Source organism: Apium graveolens, chromosome 9, assembly GCF_009905375.1.
Source record: "Apium graveolens cultivar Ventura chromosome 9, ASM990537v1, whole genome shotgun sequence".
Classification (NCBI taxonomy): Eukaryota; Viridiplantae; Streptophyta; class Magnoliopsida; order Apiales; family Apiaceae; genus Apium; species Apium graveolens.
Window position 1 is genome coordinate 288,050,534 of NC_133655.1, and position 26,499 is coordinate 288,077,032.

Sequence of the window (26,499 nt, forward strand, 5' to 3'; positions counted from 1 at the left end):
GCAAGAATATTATAAATTATTTGTCATCGGGGAAAAAGAAATTGGTAATTCTAGAGAATGCAGGGTTCGGTTCAATTTTTGAATAATATCAATTGAAACAAAAACCGAAACCTCATCCATATATGTTCCGGTTTCTATACCACACATACGGAGTGAAGCTTGTGTGTACTAATATATGTAGTTATTTCAATCACTACATACATCATAGCTGCAACTCCTCGAAAACGTTGCTAAACACCAAAAACCCGTTGCTACAGATGTTAAAAAGGAAATTGCAACGCTTTTGAAGTTGCAATCTTAGCCGTTGGAAAAATATTCTATTACAACCCCATATATCTTATGGCAACACCTGCTTATCTATTATAGAAACATTCGACTGCAACATCAATCAGGTTGCAATGGTACTTGACCAGTGTTGCAACAAGTTTTGGATAAACAACAGAATATTGTGAGCCACATATATAGCCCCACATGTGGATATTGATGCAACCCTACCACATATTTTGTTAGCTGAATGACCCACTTAAAATTGTTCCGATTGGAAATAGCCATTTAATTAACCCTAATTAGGGTATTTTGTTTTTACAACTTAATAATCACACATATGTATGATCAATTATAGTTTAAATTAAAAGAGCAATACATAACAGGAACAAGGTAATTACACAGACATATTACAAATTCAATCCAACTCATGCATGGCTGCATTACTACAAATATTTCAATCTTAAACCATATTATTGCAATATTTACTCTGATTTCTCAACCAAAACAGACCAAAACTTATACACAATAACTAGACCTAATTAAGTTTCACACAAATTGCAGGAAATGATCACACATACAGCTTATGAGTTAACAATTTCGCACATGAAAGACATTAGGATTTTTAACGACAATATCATACATATAAACAGACGTAAACTTGGAGAAATCCTTAGGAAGTGAGATGAGATCAATCGAACATCTCTTGTGGAACTGAAACAGCTCGATATCGCCATAGTATCGCTCCCACCCTAACTCGATTAATATTTTCTCCAGAGACTTGTAGGATGAAATTACCTCTCCAGTAGGCAAGTGCACCAGCACTTTTTTCTTGACGGACGATTGCTGATCGGAGGACGAGCCACCGCCGTCGTTAAGACGCATAACGCCGTCCTTGAAAACCCAAACGCCTGACATTTGGAAGGAGAGGGAAGAGAATGTAATGGCGGTGAAGATTGAAGGGAAGGTAGAGCCGTTATTTATAAGGGAGTGACAATATTGTGAAATGTTATACAACTTTGTTATATTGTAATGTATAGAAATGGGATGCAGGAAAATAGCCGTGCTAGGTGCGCCAAATTTTCTTAAAATAATTTTTCATAAATAATAAATTTTAGCATGATGTCATAATATTATTAGGAAAAGAATAATTTTAGATAAACCTAATTGACACCCAAATTTTCTTAAAATAATTTTTCACAAATACTCATAAATTTTAGCATGATGTCATCATATTATTAGGAAAAGAATAATTCTAGATAACCCTAATTGACACTCAAAACTCCTTCCACATAATTTACGGTGTAACATGTATAATTGATAATTTTATTAATAATAAGATTTGACCCTGCGTGTGTATATATGGGAACGCAAATTAATAAAACACGCAATTTTCTCAAATGATTACATATAACATATATAATTGATAATTTTCTTAATAATAAGATCTTACCTACGGACATATATATAAGCATTATAACACGCCAAATCATGTTGTGTCATTTGGAAATGAGAAAAAAACTAGAAAAAATACGGGTTAACTAACACTACTCTTACAAAATTACTTAAATCCTCATATTATACATCAGCATTTGGAAAAATATTAAAATATTTTGGGATCGATAGCATTTTCCTTTTTAGGAGTGGGATGAAAAGACTTTGTAACTATAGGTGTTTTTGGCTTAGGTGGAGAATATGTGTATATTTGTTAAATACCACGTAAAAAGTATGGTGCGAGTATTTTCAAATGGAGATACTCTAGAGTGTGAAAGAATATGTAATCATGAGTAAAATTATGTGAGAATCTACCAATGGTACACGAGAGGAATTTGGAAACCCCATTTAGGTTCCCCCACTCGTACAAGTTGCGATAGTCACCTTTCTGACGTTTGTAATGGATTTCGATCACCACAAATTGTTGTATATTTTGAAGTTATTGTTCAAGATGCAAGATTTTAGATGAGATGGTTACAGGGTCTAAGCTGACGAAATAATTAAGATTTGATTCTCAACCGCCTCCAACATTCTCACAAATTATTGTGAACATTAAATATAATTAATAATTTCTCAAAAATGAGCGTCAGTGTTTTACTTTTTCACCCATAAATGGGTTTTCGAGTAAGGAGAAGTGTTAAGTATATGATCCTGAAGACCTACAAATGAGTTTACGAGCGAGAAGTAATGTTAACTACATGATCATATTGAGATTTTTCTCTAAAAACCTTAAAATTTTAGATAAGCAGGTTAACATAGCCTTTAATAATCCTTTATATGCCTTTATTTTTTACACTCAATATTTATGTGTCAAAATTTATTAATTTTTGAATTTTTAAATTAAATATTAATATTATAGATAAGATTTGTGAAATTATTCTCCTCGTATCAGCGGGATATATATACCGAGTATTTTTGGTTTAATTTATAAGATTTACGGACAAATTACGTGTATCATCAAGTACTAATCATTGGACTTGAATGACTATTTATTACTAAATATTCTTTTGGAATTTTACATTTTGTTCAGCCAAAGGAGTACAATTAGGTATGTACAAACATCTCCTAATATTCTGCAACACTTTTCATTAATTTGTGCAACAGAATCTTGAGCTTTTATTTAATATTTTAAGGCACGAATCTTGATCATTTTAATTGGAGAATTTAGTTAGTCTTGACGCCTAATTAATTAAATAACCGAGTAAAAAGTTGATAAGAATGTTTGGTTAATTATAACCTCCACTTAAGTTGCATGTCGTACAAGTGAAGCTCATTCGAATAATAAAATATTATTTTTATATTTTAAAAAGTGGACATATATATATTTTGGGAGTGGCTATATACGTACTTCTGCACAAGGAAAAAAGGTTTCACTTTAAAATTAAAGGTATAAACTTTCTATGAATTAAATAAGTTGACATTACATTTGTACAATTACATTTCTTAATATCTTTTATTCGCTTATATCTTCGTTTCTAAAATAAAAATCGTTTCTAATATTTGTATATGCTTCCTTACTTTGTCAGCTAACAAATATGTCATTTTTTTTATCGTAACGAACTCGTAGCCGCTACTTTTCGGATACGTACCGGGTAAACTCACGCAATAACCTGCAAAATACATGAATCAAGTTAAATCGCATTTAAGCAACTGACTAATATGTCATTTTGTTAACCAAAAATTTGGGGGCAGCTTATAATGCATCGTCATGGGCCTTACTTATGTGTCAATATATCAATTTCAAGCAAAACACTCTAATGTACTCTTTTTCAAATTATAATGTGCCCTTGTTATCACTTTTTTTATAAAAATAAAGTTTGAATCTAATATGAAACAAAAATAAGATAACGGTTCCGCAAGAGTTGACTCAGTTAGTTAAAGAAATGATAATTATTCTCTTAGTCACAGGTTCGAATCCCACGGGAAGATAATTTATGATTATGCCTCATGAGCCAGAGTCTATCGCTTAAATACGGTTTATCTTGGTTCATGTGGTTTGCAGGGTATTGCATGAGCATGTAATGTTTACTCAGTGCGCATCCTACGATAAAAAAAAATGGGTGTTAAAATAAATATATTATATGAACGTGTTGTTGTGATAATCTTAAATAAATGTTATAAATGGACATTACAAAAAAATGGCTAAATATGATCGGTTCAAATCCAGTCCAGAATCAGTCGCGACCGCTGATAACTGAATTTAGCTAAATATGACCGATTTTGGGACCAGTCGTGTGTATGAAAGTTATATTTAATAAGTCGGTTGATTTTTTTTGAGATTTTAAAAAAATAGGAAAATTATATAAAATGAGACGGATGGAGTATTATTTAACCAAACAGAAAACTTATTAAAAAATGTCATAACATTCAATACCAGTCCGAATTGTATATATTTTAATTTTTATGCAATTATTCTAAGAAAAAAAACTATAAATTTCTCCATAGAATTACATTTTGTTATTGTAAATTGCATATATATTTGTAAAATCAAAGATCTAAGTATTAGAAAAAACGTGATTAAAACGAATATTTATAAAGTTATCCGAAAAGTCAATATGTGACTTGCGAGGTCCATGACTTAACGCTAAAAGGCAGTTACGCTGTGTTTCAGAAACTTTTTTTGGAGAGAAAAGAAAATAAATGTAAAAAATACATTTTTTCAGCTTGTTCCCGAATAACTTTTATGAAAGAAAGGAAAATAAAGTTGCAGATTTGGGAAGAAATTTTCTTTATTTTTGTCTCCAAAATCTTCTTCACACTTTTGAAAAGATTAAAAGAGAAATCAAAATTAGTTATTTTCTATTGTTTCTTTTCTACCCTAAATTCGAGAACACAGCATTAGAGCCGCAAAGTTAAGGGGATATGGTGCGTGAAGTGAATTCTCAAAGCAATTGACATGTGTTCGTATCAAGTTATACAACTATACACAATAAAGTGATGTTAACAATTCAATTCCCTCTATGTTAAAAAAGTTTTTCCCCACACTGAGGGACGGTGGCCGGTTCCGGTATAATCGTAAAATTAATATTAAAATTTATGAAAATAAATTATATATTTACTTATTTAGTAATAAAAAAAATTATTTTCAAATTTCGACCTCTCAAAAATATAAATTTTTTATGATTTATATATTAAAATTTATGAAAATAAATTATATATTTACTTATTTAGTAATAAAAAAAAATATTTTCAAGTTTTGACCTCTCAAAAATATAAAATTTTTATTAATTTAGTACTAATATTAATGATATTTACAATAATTATGAATTTATATACACGAATTCAAGTATATTTTATATATTGAAATTGTTAAAAATAATATTTATTTATTTATTTAATATATAATAAATTAAAAATATATTAATTATTCCGAAAAAAATTTGACCACTCCAGATTTCAATAATAGTGACTGCGGCTCTTATTTGGGACAATTTACCTTGCAACTTTACCGCACAAGCGTGTCCTTGTTCGCATTCGAAAATTCATTTTTGTGAGTCTATATCTAGTTTAACAATTTAGTAGAATAAGTAGAATATATCTAGTAGTTTAATAATTTAGTAGTTTAACGGATATATAATACTATTTATTTATTGTTTAATAATATGATAAATTGTGATTTTAGTTTAGTTGGATAAATAGACTATGTTTAGTAGTTTAATAATTTAGTAGTTTAATAGATATATAATATTATTTATTTATTATTTTAATAAGCAAAATTAGGGGATAACCGTTGAACCAAATTATACCTCATTCCGGTTATTATAATATAGTATAGATAAGTACGTAAGTATTTATTGACAGGTGTTTGTCAACCTAACTTATAAGTCGAATTTGTAACTTATAAGATGATAAGTTAAATGTTAGTAACGAGGTATTTTTTTCTCAACTTATTTTAATTTTTTCACCTTTTTATTAAATTTAATTTTAAAATATATATTTTTAAATGTTATTATAATTTTAAAATCACGAACTAAGTTAATTATATTTAAAAAAATATATTTTTTAATTTTTTAAGTAAAAGAATTCTGATTTTTAAGTAAAATTATCCAAACACTTATATAAGTTATAAGTATTACTCCCTCTGTCACTCTCATTTGTTTACACTTTCCTTTTTCGGATGTCACATCCAATTATTTATATTTCAAAAATTTTCAAAAATAGTAAAGTTTTTATAATATAAAAACTAACTACATCCACTTATTATCTCCACTATACCCATTTTATACATATAATATTAACCGGTCACACTACTTTACTCATTTTTTTAACTTTCCTCCACTACTTTGTCATTTTCCTTAACCTCCGTGCTCAACCCAAATGTAAACAAATGGGAGGGACGGAGGGAGTATCTATTTATCACTTGTAAGTCATTTATTCATTTTGAATTGTAAGTTACTCATTTTAAGTTTTTTTAAACGGACACATTGTTTCTAATGAGTAAAATGTCATCAAAATATAATAATAGAAAAGTCATTGCATTGTCCTTACATCTCTTACACACACACCTTTTGCTTGAACTTTGATCAAATTCATATAATTGGGATGTCTGAACAAAACTAATGTTTCAATACCAAGAAGCGTGTTTAAGTCTATAAATAAATCTTTGAAGCTTGCATACAAGATGTGTTTGACCTTACTTGATGAATCCCTTTGATTGTTGCATATAGGACTCAAAATTTCTATTAAGAAAGGCTGTCTTGATATCAATTTGTCAAATCTCATTATCGAGATGAGTTGCTATAAATAAAAGAATAGGAATAGGGTGATACAGTATGGAGAAAAGAAAGAAAAGTAGGATTTTAATATAATATGGTTTGTTTTCGATTACAATAGAAGAGAGACTTATCTAGCCAACAACTAAACATAATAAAGGAAAATATATTAACAAGGAAACTATTATAATAATGAAACTATCCAATAATATAATATTATTATATATGTTAACATCATCCCTCAAACTCACGATGTTGAATCGGGAGTTTGCCAACCAAGAGACGGAACTACGTAACCAAACAAATCCAAAACTGCAACACCAGATTCAAGAGCATCCAAAAAAAAATCCAAAAACAGAGTTATGAATCCAAACAAACCAAAAACTTCTAAACGGATCTAAAGGCGCAACAATAAAATATAACACAACAACAAAAGAAAAATCGTCCAAAGACGCAACAATCCAAGAGAAAACAAAGCAATTAAATCGCCAAAGCAACAAATCTGCAACCATCGAAAATAATACCAAAACTGCATGCGAAACTGAATCTTAATCCAAAACCAAACTCCATAATCAACCCAATACAAACTCCAAATAACCGAATCCAAGTCAACAAACTGTATCCAATCCTCAATCAAATGAAAACTGTATCCCAATTCAAATTGTATCCAAATCTAATCAAATCTCGTGAAGGGTCAGTGTGCCTAGAGCACCAGATAAACTAAACTAGTGTGCCTAGAGCACCAAATAAACTAATCCAATCCTCGCGAAGGGCCAATGTGCCTAGAGCACCAAATAAGCTAAATTAATCCATCAAAGGGATGATGTGCCTAGAGCATCAAATAAACTAAACAATCCCTCATTGGGAAATCCCTCAAGACTATTACATAGAGAAGTTATTTGTGTTATTTGTCAATTGATATCTACAATATTAAAGTGCATAAATGAATTAGTTTACAGATGATCATTAAATTATGTTCAATTGATTATTCACATATATATTCATAATATATATATATCCTACTATTTTTATCAAATCAATAGCCCTAACTATTAATTCGGAACAAATATCTTCTTGTTGAAGTAGTTTTCGGTAGTTCGTTCACTGGGAAGGACTAAATTTAATACTAGTTCAGGTTGTAATTCTTTTACTGTTTAGAAGTGAGACGAATAATTGGGTTTGTGTTTTTAAACTAATTTAAACTAATAAGCAAATAGAATCAACGATTTAACGATGATAGAAAGCAATCCAGGAATAAGGGTTCTTCATTGATATTAACGAATGTGGATAAACTGTGATATTAAAGTCTCATGTTTTTGCTAAAAACATTCCTCTAATAATTATATTGTTCTCTCCCAAGACACAATATAATGCCTACAACTACATATTGAAGTCACTCCCATGATCAATCAACATATAATTATAAACTGTTCAAGCCCATGGAATTTCAGTTTCATAACTCGCATAGAAATAAAGGGTTCGCGACTCCCTCAATTGTGTTAAGCACTCAACAACAAATTAGCAGAGCAGAGAAATCACAGTACAATCACAATCATAACTAACCAATGAATACTACCTAATTTCCAGATTATGGAATTAGTTACTCATAATATATGAAGAAAACAAGCATATATATATATATAACCGAAATCATGATTACAAGAGTATAAAGTTAAGAAAGATACAACTTTACGAAATCTCTCAAACTTGGAATGAATCCCTTCAATCCTTGATCAAGTTCTCTCTAAGCTTCTCTCTCCATCCAATACACGCTCTCTCCAATGTATCCCTCAATAATCCTATAAAACCTAATATAAAAGTGTTTTTAATTATTTTCTAAAATAAAATACAAGTTGGATATTTTTGAAATTCGTAGGCTGATTTGAAGGCCTGTTTCAGATCTGATTCAATCCAAAATAAAATATTAGACCACTTCCAAACTGAAGATAATTCTTTTAGCTTCGCGTGGACTGGTAGATGACCCAAATCTGATGTCCAGAACTCAAGTTAAGGCCCAAACACCGATTGCTGCGCAAGCCCTCCAACAAATTCGAATTTCCATATGATTTTAGCCCAAATAAGCCAAATATCTTCCAACTTTGAGAATAATTATTTCCTGTCATTAAACACTAAAATAATATTAATAAATACCCAAACAAATACAAAATCATATAAATATGCGGATAAAATCCTTGATATTAATATATATTCTATCAAATATCCCCACACTTGATATTTTGCACGTCCTCGTGCAAACTAATACAATAAAGTACTAACTAATACCACTTTCGTAAGGTGATCACGGTTGTATTTGGCATATGCAACAAGCCCTTTAAACCCCAATAGTATATGCCAAGTCAGCAATAACCCTCAGCTCATGCACCAAATTTAGACATATCAAGCTCACACACAATATCACCATATAGTTGACACAAGTACAAAGTGTGTGTGTGTGTGTTCAGCTTAACAAAATGCTCTCTATTGAACCAAAAACAAAGACGCACAAGTTTCAACATGACAAGTCATGCGACTTAATAGCCCCAAGCTGAGTAAAATAATAGATCTTAGACACTTCGTTACTTAGCACTAGCCATCGTTCAAGTTTAGCAAGGGATTTCCATGTCTTAATTTATTTCTACAATAATACAACTATATGTACATATGATTTTTTTTTTACTGCTCGGTCTAAGGTTGGGTGGCTCCTCAGTGTAAGTGAGTTACGACCGCCATAAGACTTCACAAGCTCGGTCTAAGGCTGGGTGGCTCCTCAGTGTAAGTGAGTTACGACCTCCATCAGACTTTGCCAACCATATTATACACACATATATTCAATGGTTTATTAACTGTGCAATGGTCGAGATCCCTAAAGATTTATGCACTAATACCCATGTAGCGAGTGTTGGGTCAGCAATCCCAAACCATAAAAGGCTTTAGGTTACTAGGCACAAAGCCCCCTAAGACTTAATTACTCGAGTATTAATGAGCTCAACCTAGTCAATCATACCAAAATTTTTAGTGCGTACTTTATTGCTACTATTCATAATCTGTTTTTTTTCTCTTTTTTTTGAAGACATATACATCCCATAACTTCCCCAAACTTAACCATTTATGTACTAAGATCAAAAAAGAATAGTCAAAATTCAAATCATCAACAAGTGGCTACCCCTCAAGAAACAAGCATATTTCAGTCTCAGTTCAAGAGCATAATAATAGTGTGTTAAGAAATAATCTCTGCACTAGTAACACTACACATGCAATATCTTTAACCGGTGATCATAGCAAGACAGTCAAATATAAGGTACACATAATATCATCATAGGTCACCAACTTGGACTACTACTAATTTGAGAACATGCCATGATATGAAATACAATGCAATGAAACCATCATACAATGTAATTATATGATACAATACAATCTATATGAACTATTTTACAAACCTAAATTTTTTTTAGACTTTTAATTTATTTATTTTTTTATATCACACGAAAACACAATTGTGAACACATCCCTACACTTAAAAGTGGCAATGTCCTCATTGACGCACACACTCACTAAACAAATAATCCTATAATACAAAGAAAAAAAGAAGTACTCCCCTATGCATAAGCATGAAGTGAAACCTCATGTAGCCTAACATGTCATTCAACAAGTTTTGTTGTCTTCCAACAAACCAATCCTTGTAAGTGATTGTTTATCTTTTGGTCAAACCACACTTCTGCGACTTGTTGGCAGGCTCGATCTTTCTTTTCTTTCCGGCTTGTTTAAGCTTCATAATTATTTACGTAATGTTTGTTCAATCCGAGACTCTTATAGCAACGACTGATTGTAGGATTGAAGCCCAAAAACCAATATGCAGGGTTGTTCTGGTGTGTCAACATCCGATACAGGTTGCTATGCATTTTGTACTCGCTGGTTTTCTTCTCCACCTTTGAAAATCCTAATTTTAGACACCTGTTGTAGCAGGAACAGAGACCATGTTTTTTTTCACTGCATGACCATGTAGAAGAACTGCTTGATCATGCTACACTCTTTAAAAACAAGTGTGTGGTGCACAACATGAGCATGTCAAAGTGTGCATGAGCATGCTAAACAGGTGAAAATCAAGCGCAGCATGCTTCAGGTGCTGCATGACCATATTGCAGATGGTGCATGACCATGTCTCAAGCTTAAAAATAACTTCAAGCAACTGTAGAATAGGCGTGACCGTGTGAAAACTTGCATGACCATGTAGAATGGTAAAAAATTAGTCGAGGTAATATGGTGTGATGCATGATCATGTTGACAATACATAACCATGCTGCTTGCTGTAAAATTAGTCGGACCATCAAGCTTTGGATGCATGATCATGCTGCAGAAGCTGCGTGACCATGTCAAATGGTGGAAAATCAATCAGAGGCTTTTTCTATACGGAGTGATAAAGTTAAACATTTGCATGATCATGCTTTTTGATGCAAAAGTAGTTGCAGGTCCCTTTTATTCTGTGCGAGAATGCTTTAGTAGCTGCATACCCATGCTCATCGTTGTGAGAACAATCAAGGTAGAAACTTCAGGCTTTTTATCCACATAAGAACTCCGTTCAGCCTCCATAACGAAAGTTTGAAGATTGTGTTTTTAATAAACATAATTCAACTTTATTGGCAACCTGCACCGATGAGGAAACCTGTTGTAAGTACATCATGGGGATAAACTTCACTATCAATCACAGTTCAATAATATACAGAATGACATATATATGTATATACACACACACACACAATAAGCATGGGTTGCCTCCCAAGAAGCGCTTGTTTAACGTCATTAGCTCGATGCCTGTGATTCTTTTAATTTTATGGTGGATATATCGAAACCATCTCTAATAGTCCAACTGTAATATCCACTTTATTCACAACTTATAATTCACATGCCAGAGAATAATGTGCATCAATTTTATCTTCCACTCCACGAGTATAATCAGTGACTTCGTTTACAAGTTCTTCCATAACATCCACTAGATAACACCCAGTTTTAACTGAAAACCCTTTCACATCTTGATTAAGATCAAAGTCAACCTTTTCTTCTCCCACGTTCAATGTGAGCTTACTAGCTTTTACATCAATATTGGTTCCCGTGGTTGCCAAGAATGGTCTTCCCAAAATAATTGGAATATCAGCATCCTCATTCATCTCCAACACAACAAAATCACACGAAATAACAAATCTTTTCACCTTTACTAAAACATCTTCAAGTACACCTAATGGATATTTTATTGAGCTATCCGCAAGATGCAGTGAAATTCTTGTCTTCTTTAACTCTCCCAAGCCAAGTCTTTTGTAAATAGAAAGTGGCATTAAACTCACACTAGCTCCAAGATCACACAAGGCTTTTTTAATTCCGATTTCAGCAATGGTGCATGACAAAGAAAAACTCCCAGGATCCTTTAGTTTAGGAGGAATTGTGCATTGAATGACAGAACTACATTCTTCATTAAGAGTGATTATTTTTACCTCCTCAAACTTCTTCCTATAAGACAACACCTCTTTCATAAATTTTGCATAAAGGGGCATTTGAGCCAATGCATCAGCAAACGGAATGCTAATATGAATCTCACGAAACATCTTCAAAAACTTTTCATACTGCTTATCTAACTTGAAATTTTTCAACCTTTATGGAAAAGGAATTGGAGGGATGTATGGTTTTATTGGAGCTTTATTTGTGGGCTTCTCCTTTTCTGGTTCATTGTCAACCCTTTCAGAAATCTCCACATTATCTTGATGTATTTTTCTCTTCTTAGGAGGAAGAATCTCATCTTTAAGTGCTGGAGCTGCAATTTCTGGTAGTTCTCTTCCACTCCTCAAAGTGATAGCCTTGCACTGCTCTTTGACATTCACATCAGGTTGACAAGGAAGTGCTCCTTGTTCACGAATACCAACCTTATTTGCAATTTGGCCAATTTGTGATTCCAACATCTTTTGAGATGACGCCATTTTATCAAGCCTTGACTCAACCTTTTCAAATTTAGTCTCTATATTGGCGAAGGCCCCAGTAGTTCCTTGTATCATTTTTTTGAGTGCAACTTCCCAATCAGCAGGTTCCTTCTTTTCCGTAAGCGGAAGTTGATATTGTTGTTGCTGCTGAAAACCTGGAGGTGGATTATGTCTTGGAACTACATATGTTGGATTTTGAGTATGGTTGTTGCTATAAGAGAGATTGTTGTTCGGCCTTTGATCTAGATTGTAATAAGAATTATTTTACACATGCCAAGATTGTCTTCCTTGAATAAACAATGCTTCCTCGGGAAATGAACATATGAATATTGATCAACACCATAATCATTATACTCACGCATTGGAGAAGAGATAGCATTAACATTGGCCCTTTGTCCACGTACCTCTTGAGTCAGGGCATCCAATTTCAGAGTGAGCAAGTTCATCATCTCCATATCTTGAGCTGATTTAACTGAGTTTGCACAACTAGGTGCCCGTTCATAGTTATTTGCGGCAAGTTGCTCGAGAAGTGCTTTTGCCTTGGTTACTGGTGATTTCTTAAAATCTCCTCCAGCTGCCACATCCAAACCTAAACGAATTTCTTCCCATAAAAAGTACGTAGAAGCCCGATTTATTACAATTCTTAAAGATACAAATAAAGGGTTCGCATCTCCCTCAATTATGTTAAGCACTCAACAACAGTTTAGCAGAGCAGAGAAATCACAGTACAATCACACAATCATAGCTAACCAATGAATACTACCTAATTCCCAGATTATGGAATTAGTTACTCATAATATATGAAGAAAATAAACATATATATATAACTGAAACCATGATTACAAGAGTATAAAGTTAAGAAAGATACAACTTTACGAAATCTCACAAACTTGGAGTGAATCCCTTCGATCCTTGCTCAAGTTCTCTCTAAGCTTCTCTCTCCATCCAATACACGCTCTCTCCAATGTATCCCTCAATAATCCTATTGTGCTAACTTAGTTAAGTCAAACCCAATAATCAAAAAGTATCAATATACTTCAACACATATCTCACGATAGAGGGAGTACTTCGCTTTGGCGAACCCACTCCTTATGGATCTAGGTGTTAACGTATTGGACTTATTGTAAGGCATTTGATCAACTATATATAAACTTTAGGGTTTTGTTAATTTTAAAACGATCATGATCCCATCATAAAGAGATTCCCAATTTTTCCTTGAATAAAATACTTCAAATCAATATTCGTCAATGGTTTGATTTACAGGTAGTGAGGGGGTCGCAACGGTCTCGCTTAAAATCCATAACCTTACAAGTTCAATGAACCCGCTTTTGACAAAATCGCCCCATGTTGGAAATAAAGAAGATTAGTATTTTATTCCGTGTTTCATAAATACGAGAATCTCATAATCGTTAGTTTATTTTAAAATATTGAATCATTACATATTTTTATCTTGTTTAGCAAACATGGTGTGGGTGTCGTATCTAATACATACATTCTTAATCTAAATAAGCATGCATCATTAAACTACTATTCACATACATTCATCATATGAGAATATATATGTAAAGTGTAATAAAATAAATGTGGTTAGTTATGGCTTCATCCTATGTGATCTTCATCAAGCTAATGACAAAGATCTAGGACAATCTAAGATGGAAAATAAATACAAGCTAACTATTACATGTATTCTTTCTTGAGTTATCTTTTCCTTGTATTGCTTTCTTGGATGGCCTCCATGTGGGATTACCCTTCTTTGATCTTTAAATCTTCATGTCTTCATGTACATTACAAGAATGAAATATAAAAACTAATCTAATGAAGTTACAAGAAGAACTCAAGTTACATTCGAGATTTAATAATTACGAGATCAAACGACATGCAAGTCGTATTTAAAAAAACATAATCATTAACCTAAAGTCATAATCTATAACCATCCATCATGCTCAATTAGAACATAGGAACATGTTAGTGTTAGTGTTTGTGCACCAGAGACAACACTATAATATTTTAGTTTAAAATATTTGGATTGTTAATGTTTATGTTCTATCGATTATTCCCTTTTAAAATTTATTAATTCTTAATTTACTGCGATATAAATGTTAGATTAATAAATATCCTTGAAATATGATATGCAATTCTATATTTCTAAGTACGTGACTTAGAAATGAGATTATGAGAATAGTATCAATATTTCTAAATGTCCATAGTCGAGTATTATTATTAATGGATACTAATAATGCATTAAAACTGGTGTGTTTGTTGACTGATGATCACATCTCATTTATCATAAGTATAGTGATACTAAAGTCAAAAACACATGCAGATGTAAATGTACATGGTGTTGGATGGACCCAATGTGAGATTCTACATATATGTTGTGTCATAGATAATTCTCAATGTGATAATGATGTAATGGTCCTTAGACTTAAAGTCATTATATTTTTATACGAGAATTAATGTAATTTGATTACATTAAAAGTTAGCTTTGGCCGGGTAATGATAAAAGTGTATTTCGGGTATATTATGAATCGTATGAGAAATATGAATGATCTAGATGAGATTTAACCCTCCTATTTTAGGAGTGATATTATTGGCATCTTGTGTGAGCTAGACTATAAAATGCGTGGTCACGCTCAAATGTTGATTTGATATGATAGTCTACTCATTGATCAAGGAAACTTGGATTAAACTATGATGAGTATGACACATTACATGCCTCTAGTTTAATCTATAATATTTGGTTAAAGGGATTATATTACATTGTACATTATCACGAAAGGTTTAATCGCATCACCGATTTATTTATTATTACTTGGGTAGCAATGATGTATTACTAGATGTCACTCATTGTTTATAATTTTAATATGAGATATTAAAATTATTGTCAACGTAATAATAACCTACAAGATCACACACAAAGAACGCTTGAAGGAGAAATAATTTAAATTAAATAAGTAATTTGTTTTATTTATGATATTAATTAAGTATGACTTAAATAATTAAATAAATAAAATAGAGAAATTATTTAAACTAATTTCGAAATAAGTTATTAATTAATTAAGTGTGACTTAATAAATAATAAATTGGGATTTCGGATTAGTATTAATTATAATAGATTATAATTAGAAAACTCTTTCTTTCCTTTATATAAACTCTTTAAGTGATCATTTATACGTATGGATACATGGTTTACAAAACCCTAGCCGTTCAAAGAGAAAGAGGAAGAGAGGTGGAGATGGAGTTCTGAGGTGCTAGTACACATCAATCCTTCAAGAAAAACGTTTGTGTGGATACCGTAGATCGCGAGAGCGGGATACAGGGTGATTCAACAAGGTTTGGAACTCCATTAATCCTCCGTTAATGAACTCTTAAAGCTTCTTTAATGTAAATATTCTTACTATGAATTAAATATCTATTTTCGCATGGATCATGCGTAGGGTTTCAATTTTATTCTGTTTTAATTTAATTTTACATCATTTTCATTGTGTTTATGTGCATGAAACCATTCAGTTAGAATACATAATATGCTCTTAACATATCATACCCATCATGATCTAATCATAAAAACCAAATATGGCAAAATTCAGAAAATTCAAAATAAAATATGATAACATTAAATCGCATATTACATGGTCTAAATGGTGTCAAGCGCCTTATAGACGAGTCGCTGATGGCTTAACCATCAGTTTTGTTCAAACGTGTGTTTTCCTTTCCGAAAAGGTACTCATCGCGAAAATCAAACACCAGACCCAAATTTCTACAAATCTGTTGTATCCGATTCAGAATCGTATCAAATATAATTCTCATAATAAGAACAAAAATAAATCATGTATATATTAGTATATATAAAGATTATATAATCATCATATGATTATATAACTATCATAAATATAATATATTTAAAAAATATATATAAACATAACATCATGCAAAATATACAAAATCGCATGCATAACAATCATTGAAGATTGTATACATGCTATCATTGTAAAACCAGTAAACATATAAACGAATTAAACACTTTTCGCAAGTAGCTCTGATGTTATTGAAGGGTTTCGATATACAAAATGCAACAGAAACTGTAAATAAAATGTAAAAAATCAGAATTTTCGAAATCCACCGCAAGGTCCATGCGAAAAGCAAATATTTAATTCGTAGATCAGATTGTTTATCTTAAGAAGTTTTACAAATTAATTGACTAATAGAGATCCAAAACTTGTTCAATTACCACGCATCCCGCTCTCGCAATCTACGCTCTATCGGTATTCACACGAATGTTTGAACTCAAAGATTGGATGTGTACTATCACAAAGTCATTTCTTCTTCCTCTCTCCATCTTCTCTCTTGGTGGCTAGGGTTTTTTAATCAAAGTCTTGCATCCAAAATCAGCCACACATGATATATTATATATAGGGTAGAAAAATGAATGATAACTCTTAATTAATTAAGAGTTATTATTAATTTGAAATTCCTATTTGTATTATAATAAAGTCTCACTTAATTATTTAACAAATAAATTTCATAATTAATATTAGTACATTCAAATATCATTATTTATCTAATTAATTAAGTCAAACTTAATAAATATTATAAATAATTTGAATTACTTCAATTTAATTTAAATTCAACTTAAATTAAATAATCATTCAAACATTCTTTGTGTGTGACCGAATAGGTTATTATTACATTGACAACAAATTTTAAATCTAATTTAAAATCGTGAACAATGAGCGGCATCTAGTAATACATCATTGCTACCCAAGTAATAATAATTAAATCGGTGATCGATTAAATCTTTCGTGGATAATATACAATGTAATGTAGTCCCTTTAATTACATATTATAAATTAAATTAGAGGTATGTAATGTGCCATCCTCATCATAGTTTAATCCAAGTTTTCTTGATCAATGAATAGATACAAGTTACCAAGTTTAACACTTTTCAGAACCACATCAAAACGCTTGGAGACATGTAGAACTCCACCTTCACCTTTAAAATTGAAACCCTTATTGTCTAACATACTTAGAGATATGAGATTTTTCGTTCTAAGTGGAACATTCCTAACATCATTCAATGTGCAAAAATTATCATCATGTGTCCGAAGTTTAACGAAGCCTATTCCAACTCTCTCACAAATAAAACTGTTACCATAGAAATTTTTCCACCGCCTACTTGCTCGTAGGTTGTGAATCACTCCTTGTGCGTACATATTTGGTTAGACGCTCCAGCGTTAAGAATCCACATATTAGAGTGATGCGTGTGATTGACAGCAACTAGAGTAATATCTTTTTCAGAATTATCACCAGCTACAGCAGTAATACCTACAATAGTACCCGCCAATTTTTCTTATTGCTTATTGTTCTTGGGACAGTCAAATTTCCAGTGCCCCTTCTCTTTACAGTAATTGCATACATCATTAGATTTCGAACCCTTAGGAGATGGTTTCATGGATTTATACTTTCCCGACTTTCCCTATTCGGTACTCCCACTGGCTACCAACCCAACAGCCTGATTATCTACACCTATACCAGCCGCCTTATGGCGCAACTCTCTAGAATGAATAGAAGATTTAACCTCCTCTAGAGAACTAGTATTTTTACCAACAATAACCAATTGCACAAAATTCTCATATGATAATGGTAAAGAAACTAACATAATTAAAGCAACATCCTCATCTTCAACTTAACATCAATATTACGCAATTTTAATAAAATTATGTTTAACTGATCTAAGTGATCTCGAAGAGGCATACCTCCCTGCATTGGCATACTAAATAGACGCTGCTTCATAAGCAATTTATTTGTTAAAGACTTTGTTATGTAGAGACTTTTAAGCTTCAACCATAAACCAGACGTGATATCCTCATTCGCGATTTCAGTAATAAAATTATCCGCAAGGCATAACCGAATTGTTGAGTGTGCCTTTTCTTCGAGAATGGTCATCCAAGCGCTTCCAAAAGCAACCGATTATATGTTCAACAGCGCCCAGAGCCCATGTTGCTTTAACAAGACAGGCATCTTGATTTTTCATAGACTGAAACTGTTTCTCCTAGTAAATTTGTCGACCTTCACCTTAACACCACTAGACATCCCAGACATCACTCTCCCTAAACCGAAATTCAAATCCTAGAATTAAAACCAGGCTCTTGATACCCATTTATTATAACGGAAGCAAGAAAAATTATAATAAACGTAAAAAAATAACGCAAATTGGCAGAAGAAAAAAGTTTTATTGATCTTGAGGATACAATTTACAATATACATTTAGGTTATGTCAATACATAGTACAACATATGTTTAGGTTATGCCCTAGAGAGTTTAGACTCTCTAGGTGGTTACAGAAAAGCCTAGAACAAATAGGCCCAAAACAGATAACCCTCCAAAAACATATTCATCGCATACTCTAAAAAATTGTGTTGGGCCGAGCAAGTCTTAACTCTACATTAGTATAATATTGTCCGCTCTGGGCCGAGTTCGCACGAGTTTGATTTTGGGCATCTCCCAAAAGTCTTCATATTAATGGAGTTATCTAGCTGTTTATATACGAGCAATTTGCCCCTCCCACAAATAATGCGGGACAACTCCTAACAATCTCCCTTTCACATATCAGGCTCGATACTTGCCGAATCTGCCACTTGATTGTGTGATCTAGCTCCATTTGACTCATAATGGAAATATAACTGCCTATTTGCCTCCTTTTGGGCCTATACTAGAAAGCCCGCCTACCCCCTCTTAAGTCCATCCTGGGATAGTCCATATTCCGCTTCATAGGTCAATTCTCGGAGTCCATATAAAATTGTTATGAACTGTTATAACCATAGCTCTGATACCACTTGTTGGGCCGCGAGCAAGCCTTACTGCATATTAGTATGATATTGTCCGCTCTAGGCTAAGCCCGCACATGTTGGTTTTGTGCATCTTCCAAAAGGCCTCATATTAATGAAGGGTTAAATATCAAGTAGGTCACTTACTGCATCCAAATGTATCAAGCGAGTCACTGGTTACAACACTGACTCAAATGAGTCACTCATTTAAATATTTATATCAAAAATATCACTCTATTGTTAGTCGAAATTCTTAAAAATATTATATATCGAGTTTTCCATATTTTTTGTTAATGATATTACATCGAAATGAAAGGTTACGAGTTCTACTATTTTAGATAATATTGTTAGATTTTTAAAATTTTATCAACTATTTATTTTTAATTTTTTGATTGTATTATTTGATTTAAATAAAAATAAATAGTAAATAAATTTTAAAAAATTTAAAAATATTATCTAAAATACTAGAACTCAGAATCTTTCATTTGGATGTAATATCATTCATAAAAAATGTGTGAAACTCAATATATAATATTTTTAAGAATTTCGACTAATGATAGAGTGATATTTTTGATATAAATATTTAAATGAGTGACTCATTTGAGTCAGTTTTGTAACCAGTGATTCACTTGAAACATTTGGACGCAGTAAATGACCTACTTGATATTTAACCCTATTAATGAAGTTATCTGGATGCTTATATACTAGCAATCTGCCCCTCCCACAAACGATGTGCGACAACTCCTAACAGTTGGGAAGACATCATCAAGTTGCAAATATATGTCGAGAAGAAGAAAAATACTAAGATAATCAAGCTGAGTTTCGCTAATTCTGGACTATCCCTCTATTTCTATTTCGTTATCTTCAGCTTCTACTCTATAATGTGCCTCTCTATCTCTTCCCCCTCTTCCTTGATCCATTTTCTCTCTTAAAAAACTTTTTTGTGTCTTTAATTATTTTTCTTAGGGCTTTGTAGGTTCTGTTATTGGTGTGTATATGTTTTTATTAAAAATTTCTTTGCATTCATTTCGTTGAGATCTATTATTGCAGTAATTGCAAATGCGTATAGAAATTGAATCTTTCTTACTTAAGATTTGGTTTTGTTTAGTGGAGTTGTATGACAAGATTTCTGATATGATGTATTAGGGATATTTGCATTTTCTCCCACACGGTATGTTCTCTATATGCAAGTTTTGTATTTGTTAAAGTTTGCTTTTATATATTTGAGCAAATGGGTGGGACCATTTATTAGTGCATATGTTGTTTTAAGTTATTAAATTTCTACCATTTTTGGATGATATTATTAATGTAATTGAATATATTGGGTGTTGTTTGTCCAGGAACTATAGGGGGATTTGATTAAGATCTCATTGACTAGCACAAAACATTACTAAAAAATATCATTGACAAAATATTTCAACATAGGGATACCTAAAAAATTCGTTTCTCAAAATTTCAATGATATAGTTTGTAAGTGTTTTAAAATTTCGTTACTTGTATTTTTTTGTTTTAAATATTAATGTTATCAATACATTATTTTGTTTTGACATCGTTGTAAATGAGAAAATTTATGAAATTATTGCGAAAAAATTTGAATTGGCGAAGCTATATACATATATGGTACTTATTTTTTCATAATTCTTTTCTTAATTCATGAACGACGCTGTAGATAACATGAGGTGAGCCACCGCAAGGGCCCCAATTATAAATATAGGGCCCCATAATTTTTAACAAATAAAAATAAAATTTTAGTAATTTTTCTTATTACCGTTGCATTTTGACAAATAATATTTTTGAAATTTAAGTTGTGTTAGTCAATGAGATCTTATTGATAACAATATTTTGTTAAATGAGAAATATAAACTTCAGATTTAAATATTTAGACGGAATCTATAAAATATGGTATGCACCAAATATATAGAAAATTTGTAGAGAATAAAATGAACCAAAATTTTTGGTTTGTCTCCATTCTTGTAAATTTTAAGAACTAATTTAGTAGTTGATTAAATATGAGAGTTGTTTATATGCTTTTATACTTGATAATTGTTAATTTTGTTAATTTTTGAACTTGTATTTTATGCGTTACGAATTGAACATTGTGGGGTACTTCATAAATTGTATATATTCTATAATTTACGTTCATGTTTATATTGACGTTTTGACTATTTTCAGTTCAAAATTAGTTGTTTCCTAAAAGATAAAAGTCATAGTAATATGTGTAAATTATATTGGCGGTTGAATTATTATCTGCAGATTCTTATTAGGAGTTGATATGTGCACTTCATGAATTTATATGTAATTACATTGGGAAAAACTCAACTTTTCAATGTCGTCCACACCTTATGCAAGAGAAACCCCAAAAAAATGCACATGAAAATTTCAAATCTATGATAGTGTCCGTGGAAATGATATCGAAATTTTCCCGGTTAAAAGAGTGAGAAAGTTTATGGAGGTGTACTATGATGATCGAGGAAAGATACGTGACTCGCATATAATATATCTGGAAACCAGTTGGGGCCACATGTCTAAAAATACCTTGACATGGTCAAATCCAGGAGTTAACGTTGATTTACAAGTTAGGAACCACTACTTATAAATCTGCAGAAGTGGCTCATGAAATGTTGGTCGCGAAAAATCAACATTAAAGGTACTTTTTGACCTTTTCCTTTTAAATTTTGAATGGTTTATTGTCACTATACTATTTCTGAATCCTCGAGTTTATAATTTTTACATTTGTCTCGTTTTACATTTTTACGTTTCTTTTTCCAATGTAAAGTCTATGATATTCACTAGAAGTAGAAAAAGTTACAATTCAAAAATGTATATATTAAGGTATGTCTTGCACTCCTTTGATGTCATTTCAATGAGCTGAATGATTTTTTTAGAGCTAGCCATGAAGTACTCCAACCTGTGCAGGGTCGGAGATATTTGGACTCATGCATTTCTACGAGACCTAGCAACAGCTATTCCATTTTAGAGGAAAACAGAGTTTATTTGGTTGGACTAGATGATGATCAAGTTTTGAATTCTTCACGTGAATCCAGTGACAGTGTTGCTCAAAGTAATGTTGTTGGTAATTAACAGAATTAATAATTGATTTGCAGGTCTTATTTTTTGTTTTTCGAAACTAAAGCCTCATTGGTGTTCACTTTGAATAATATTAGAACACATCATTTAGTTTCCAAATTCATCATGTATAGATAATACATAAGTTTTATAACTTTAACTTATCATCTTCATAGTTGCTGAAATAAATATATCATTCATCTGCAAGAAATGGAAAATGCGGGGGAGGGAACCCTTTTAAATAATTGACAACAATGATTGATCCATGTATAGATAATAGATTTGTTTGAAGAGTTTTAGGGATAAGCACTTGGTTTAGCATACAATATTCCATTTCATTTAATTTTTTTTGTTTATTTAGGCTAGTGGAGATACTAGGTTCGAGTGAGGTGGTATCTTATTCAGGGACAAAGAGGTGTAAAAGGTGTAGATCTATTTTTATTCAGAATTTTGAATAATATGTTTATGGATATATAAAACCAACTTGATCCCTTCCTTCCCGATTTTTACAGAATTTTACTCATTCAACTCTATGAAGTACATATTAATTGAACATAAAGTTGTTTGGTATAGTATTAAGTTTATTTAGTACTTTATGAATGTTTTGGGGTCTCATGTTGTTGAGATGGTATTTTCCAGGCTATTGGCCCTTAACTTACGTTGTACAATTTATCGAAAGATGCAAGGAAATCATCAAGTCTCTCCAATAAACTTTTGCATGCAAGTTAGATGCATTCTGCAGGTAACCATCCTGTATCTTCTGTATTGTAGTTCAACTTCTTCCCCCCATATGGATGCTGGCTTGCGGTATATAATTCATATGCAATGTTATCGCAGTTCCTTTGTGAAAAATTCTACCACTTCATATTTTTGTCGAGATACAATTATGTTGATCCTAGCATGTTTATTTTGACCATATATCAGTCATACTTTTTGTGTTTGAGAATTTATTATTACCATTCTTGTACTCTCTACGGGTTTAAATGTCATGTTGAAACTTCTTACATTATGTGTTTCTATTTAGTTCATCAAGGAAATTATCTATCAGACGACGCGGTATTATTTCACATTAATGTAATTTTCATATTTCTAGGCTTTACTGAAGGGGCATGGAGTTCAAATGAATGCAAGTGCTCTTGGGTTTACAATGGAAAGTAATGGAATCCGAATTTTAAAACCGTTTGATCCTTTTGTGAGGTACTCAGATGCTTTTTTCCGACTTGTAGTATATCCAAAAGAGTATTGTATACAGCTTCCAACGGTGGCTAAGAAGATGCATTTTGGAGACCATATGCACCTCCATGCTTTGCTGTTCTTGGCGACTATATGATGCCACTGCTAGTGAATATATCAGAAAACGTAATATTATTCCCCAATTGGATATTTACACATGAACTGATAACGTTATCCTTTTAATGACGGTGACAAGCCCCATTCTAAAGGCGTATTAGCAGTCAACACCAGCTTTGTAAGGGTCAAGAGACCTGAGTTGTTTAATCTTGTTTGGACCTTACCGGGTGATCAGGTGGCAAATCTGAGGTTTAGTTAAGCATGACCAGACAACAAAATATGTCCCTTGTGATAAGGATGAAAGCTAATTATTAACGGGGGAATTTGGTTGATAACAAATTCATAGGGTTGCTGGAATTATGGTGATGATTGAGAGCGTAGGTTACGGAGATTAGGGTTAGGGTTTTGTGTAAGGGGATGGCTGAGATCGTTTGAATATCGAATTTGGAATTAAGATCAAATATTGAATTCTCTCTTTTTCGTAATGGTTGTTTCATTCCATACAATGTGCCGACGTACCCCTATTTATAGGGAATCAATCCAAACATAGTTTTTGGGAGCAAGAAATCTAGATGTGCTAGGTTTTCTTCTTCAAAGGCCCATAGGACTGAGGCTACCACCTTAAGTAATCATCGTGAGCCTAGAGCCCAACTACTTTCTCGGAGCATGGTGGTTAAGTCATTAACCCGGGATTATCGGAGTCAAAACTCATCTTGAACCACAGAGAAAAGATAGCTAGTCATAGAGACGGCCTTTCAGATACACCAAGAAGAGACGCTCTTCGGCCCATCAACAGGTTAGCATGTTAATGAACCCGGTCCTCTTCCATTGCTGCAATAAAGGATATAATAAAAAATTTGGGGAGATCCAATTATCTTTCGTTCCTTCAAGTAGCTCCTGAGAGGATGTACCATTTCCTTGGCCTCAAAGGGCGAGGCTCCGGGAAGGCTAGCCTCCGAGAGAGGGCTAGGCTTCAAGAGAGCTAGGCTCCGAGAGAGGAGGGCTCCGGGAGAGGGCTAGCCTCCGTGAGAGCTAGGCTCTGAGGGAGGAGGGCTCCGAGAGAGGAGGGCTCTGTGAGAGGTCTAGCCACCGAGAGAGTTAGACTTCGAGGGAGGAGGGTTCCGGAAGAGGGCTTGCCTCCGAGAGAGGAGACTCCGGAAGAGGGCTTGCCTCCGAAAGAGCTAAGCTTCGAGAAAGGAGGGCCTTGAGAGAGGAGAGACTCCGGGAGAAGGCTAGCCTCCGAGAGAGGGCTAGGCTTCGAGAGAGCGAGACTCCAGGGAGAAGCTATCCTCCGAGAGAGGGCTAGGTTTCAAGAGATTTAGGATCCGAGAGAGCGAGGCTCCAGAAGAAGGCTAGCCTCCGAGAGAGAGTTAGGCTCCGAAAGAGGCAAGACTCTGGGAGAAGGGTAGCCTCCGAGAGAGGGCTAGGCTTCGAGAGAGCGAGACTCCGGGAGAAGGCTAGCCTCCGAGATAGAGCTAGGCTCTGAGAAAGTTCTAGCCTTCATGAGGGCTAGGCTCCGAGAGAGGAGGGCTCCGCGAGAGGGCTAGACTCCGAGAGAGCTAAACTCCGAGGGAGGAGGGCTCCGGGAGAGGGCTAGCCTCCGAGAGAGGAAAGACTTCAGATGATGGCTCCGGGAGAGGGCTAGCCTTAGTGAGAGCTAAGCTCCGAGGGAGGTGGCCTCCGGTAGAGACTAGGCTCCCCTCTTTAGGCGCAAATGACGAGGCTTCTGGTCGTGATCCACATCTTATGCTTCCGATGAAGGAGTGGCTCATGCTCATTTTCATTCTTCCTTCCTACTTTCCTTATAATTAGTGTTTTATCATTCAATCAATCGGAGGCGGCGTCTTAAATTAGGCGAGGATAATTTTGGGCGTAACACTATTCTATTTGGTTCCTTGTATCTCCTTAAGGGTTCGTTGTATTGGGATGTGATGTGTCCCCAGAAGAGCACAACCTCCGGTCACCTTAGCGTTCTGTTGGTTTCTTTATTTTCTCTATTTTATTTTAGGATTGCATCACAATCAGCTCTAATCAGATGCTTTTTTCTGGCTTGTAGTATATTCACAAGAGTATTCTATACAACTTCTAGCGATGACTAAGTATATGCATTTTGGAAACCACATGCACCTCCATACTTTGCTGTTCTTGGCGACTATATGATGACACTGCTAGTGACTTCATAAAATGTAATGTTGTTCCCCAATTGGATATTTACACATGAACTGATAACGTTCACCTTTTAATGACAGTGACAAGCCCCCTTCTAAAAGTGTATTAGCAGTCAACACCAGCTTTATAAGAGTCAAGAGACCTGAGTTGTTTAATCTTGTTTAGACTTTACCTGGTGATCTGGTTGCGGATTTTAAGGTTTAGTTAAGCATTATTGTCCTCTGTGATAGGGATGAAAGCAATTCTATTTGGTTCCTTGTATCTCCTAAAGCTATTCTATTTGGTTCCTTGAATCCTTCTTTTCCTTGTATTTGCTGACAATTTCGTTTACGACATGAAAATTACAGGTTTGGATTGACCCTTTTCGGTACACGAACACAAAAGTACATGAACACAAATTTTATGTTCATGCACGTGTAATGTGATTCTTAACAAAAAAAAAAGAAGAAAAATATTATAATAAATTTATAATTATCTCTGTATGTAATTATAAAATAAAATTCTAATAACAAAGAAAAAACTCTTACAAGAAAAAAAGATTATTATATAAACTTACTTATTGTTTTGTTACTTATCAGTATTTGAATCTCTAAGACTCCACCTATTGGTTATATTAGTTGGCTAAAACTATTTTAACTAAGGAGATTGTGACATGGTCCAGTAACGATAAGTACTCCCTCCGTCCAATTCATTTTTAAGACTATTATAAAGTAT

At 33.1% G+C, this 26,499-nt stretch overlaps 2 protein-coding genes across 2 annotated transcripts; both read right to left on the minus strand.

The window, feature by feature from the left end:
- Positions 1-707: 707 nt before the first annotated feature.
- On the minus strand, positions 708-1,203 carry LOC141687173 (flowering-promoting factor 1-like). Its single transcript, XM_074492359.1, has one exon. The coding sequence runs from the start codon at positions 1,180-1,182 to the stop codon at positions 856-858; it is 327 nt and encodes a 108-aa protein (XP_074348460.1). The 5' UTR covers positions 1,183-1,203; the 3' UTR covers positions 708-855.
- A 10,159-nt stretch (positions 1,204-11,362) lies between these two features.
- Positions 11,363-12,067, minus strand: LOC141686545 (uncharacterized). Its single transcript, XM_074491573.1, has one exon. The coding sequence runs from the start codon at positions 12,065-12,067 to the stop codon at positions 11,363-11,365; it is 705 nt and encodes a 234-aa protein (XP_074347674.1).
- Positions 12,068-26,499: the final 14,432 nt, after the last annotated feature.

What these genes read in the sequence shown, in the direction of transcription:
- LOC141687173 (XM_074492359.1), bottom strand. Translation starts at nt 1,182, where the DNA reads ATGTCAGGCGTTTGGGTTTTCAAGGACGGCGTTATGCGTCTTAACGAC.
- LOC141686545 (XM_074491573.1), bottom strand. Translation starts at nt 12,067, where the DNA reads ATGTTTCGTGAGATTCATATTAGCATTCCGTTTGCTGATGCATTGGCT.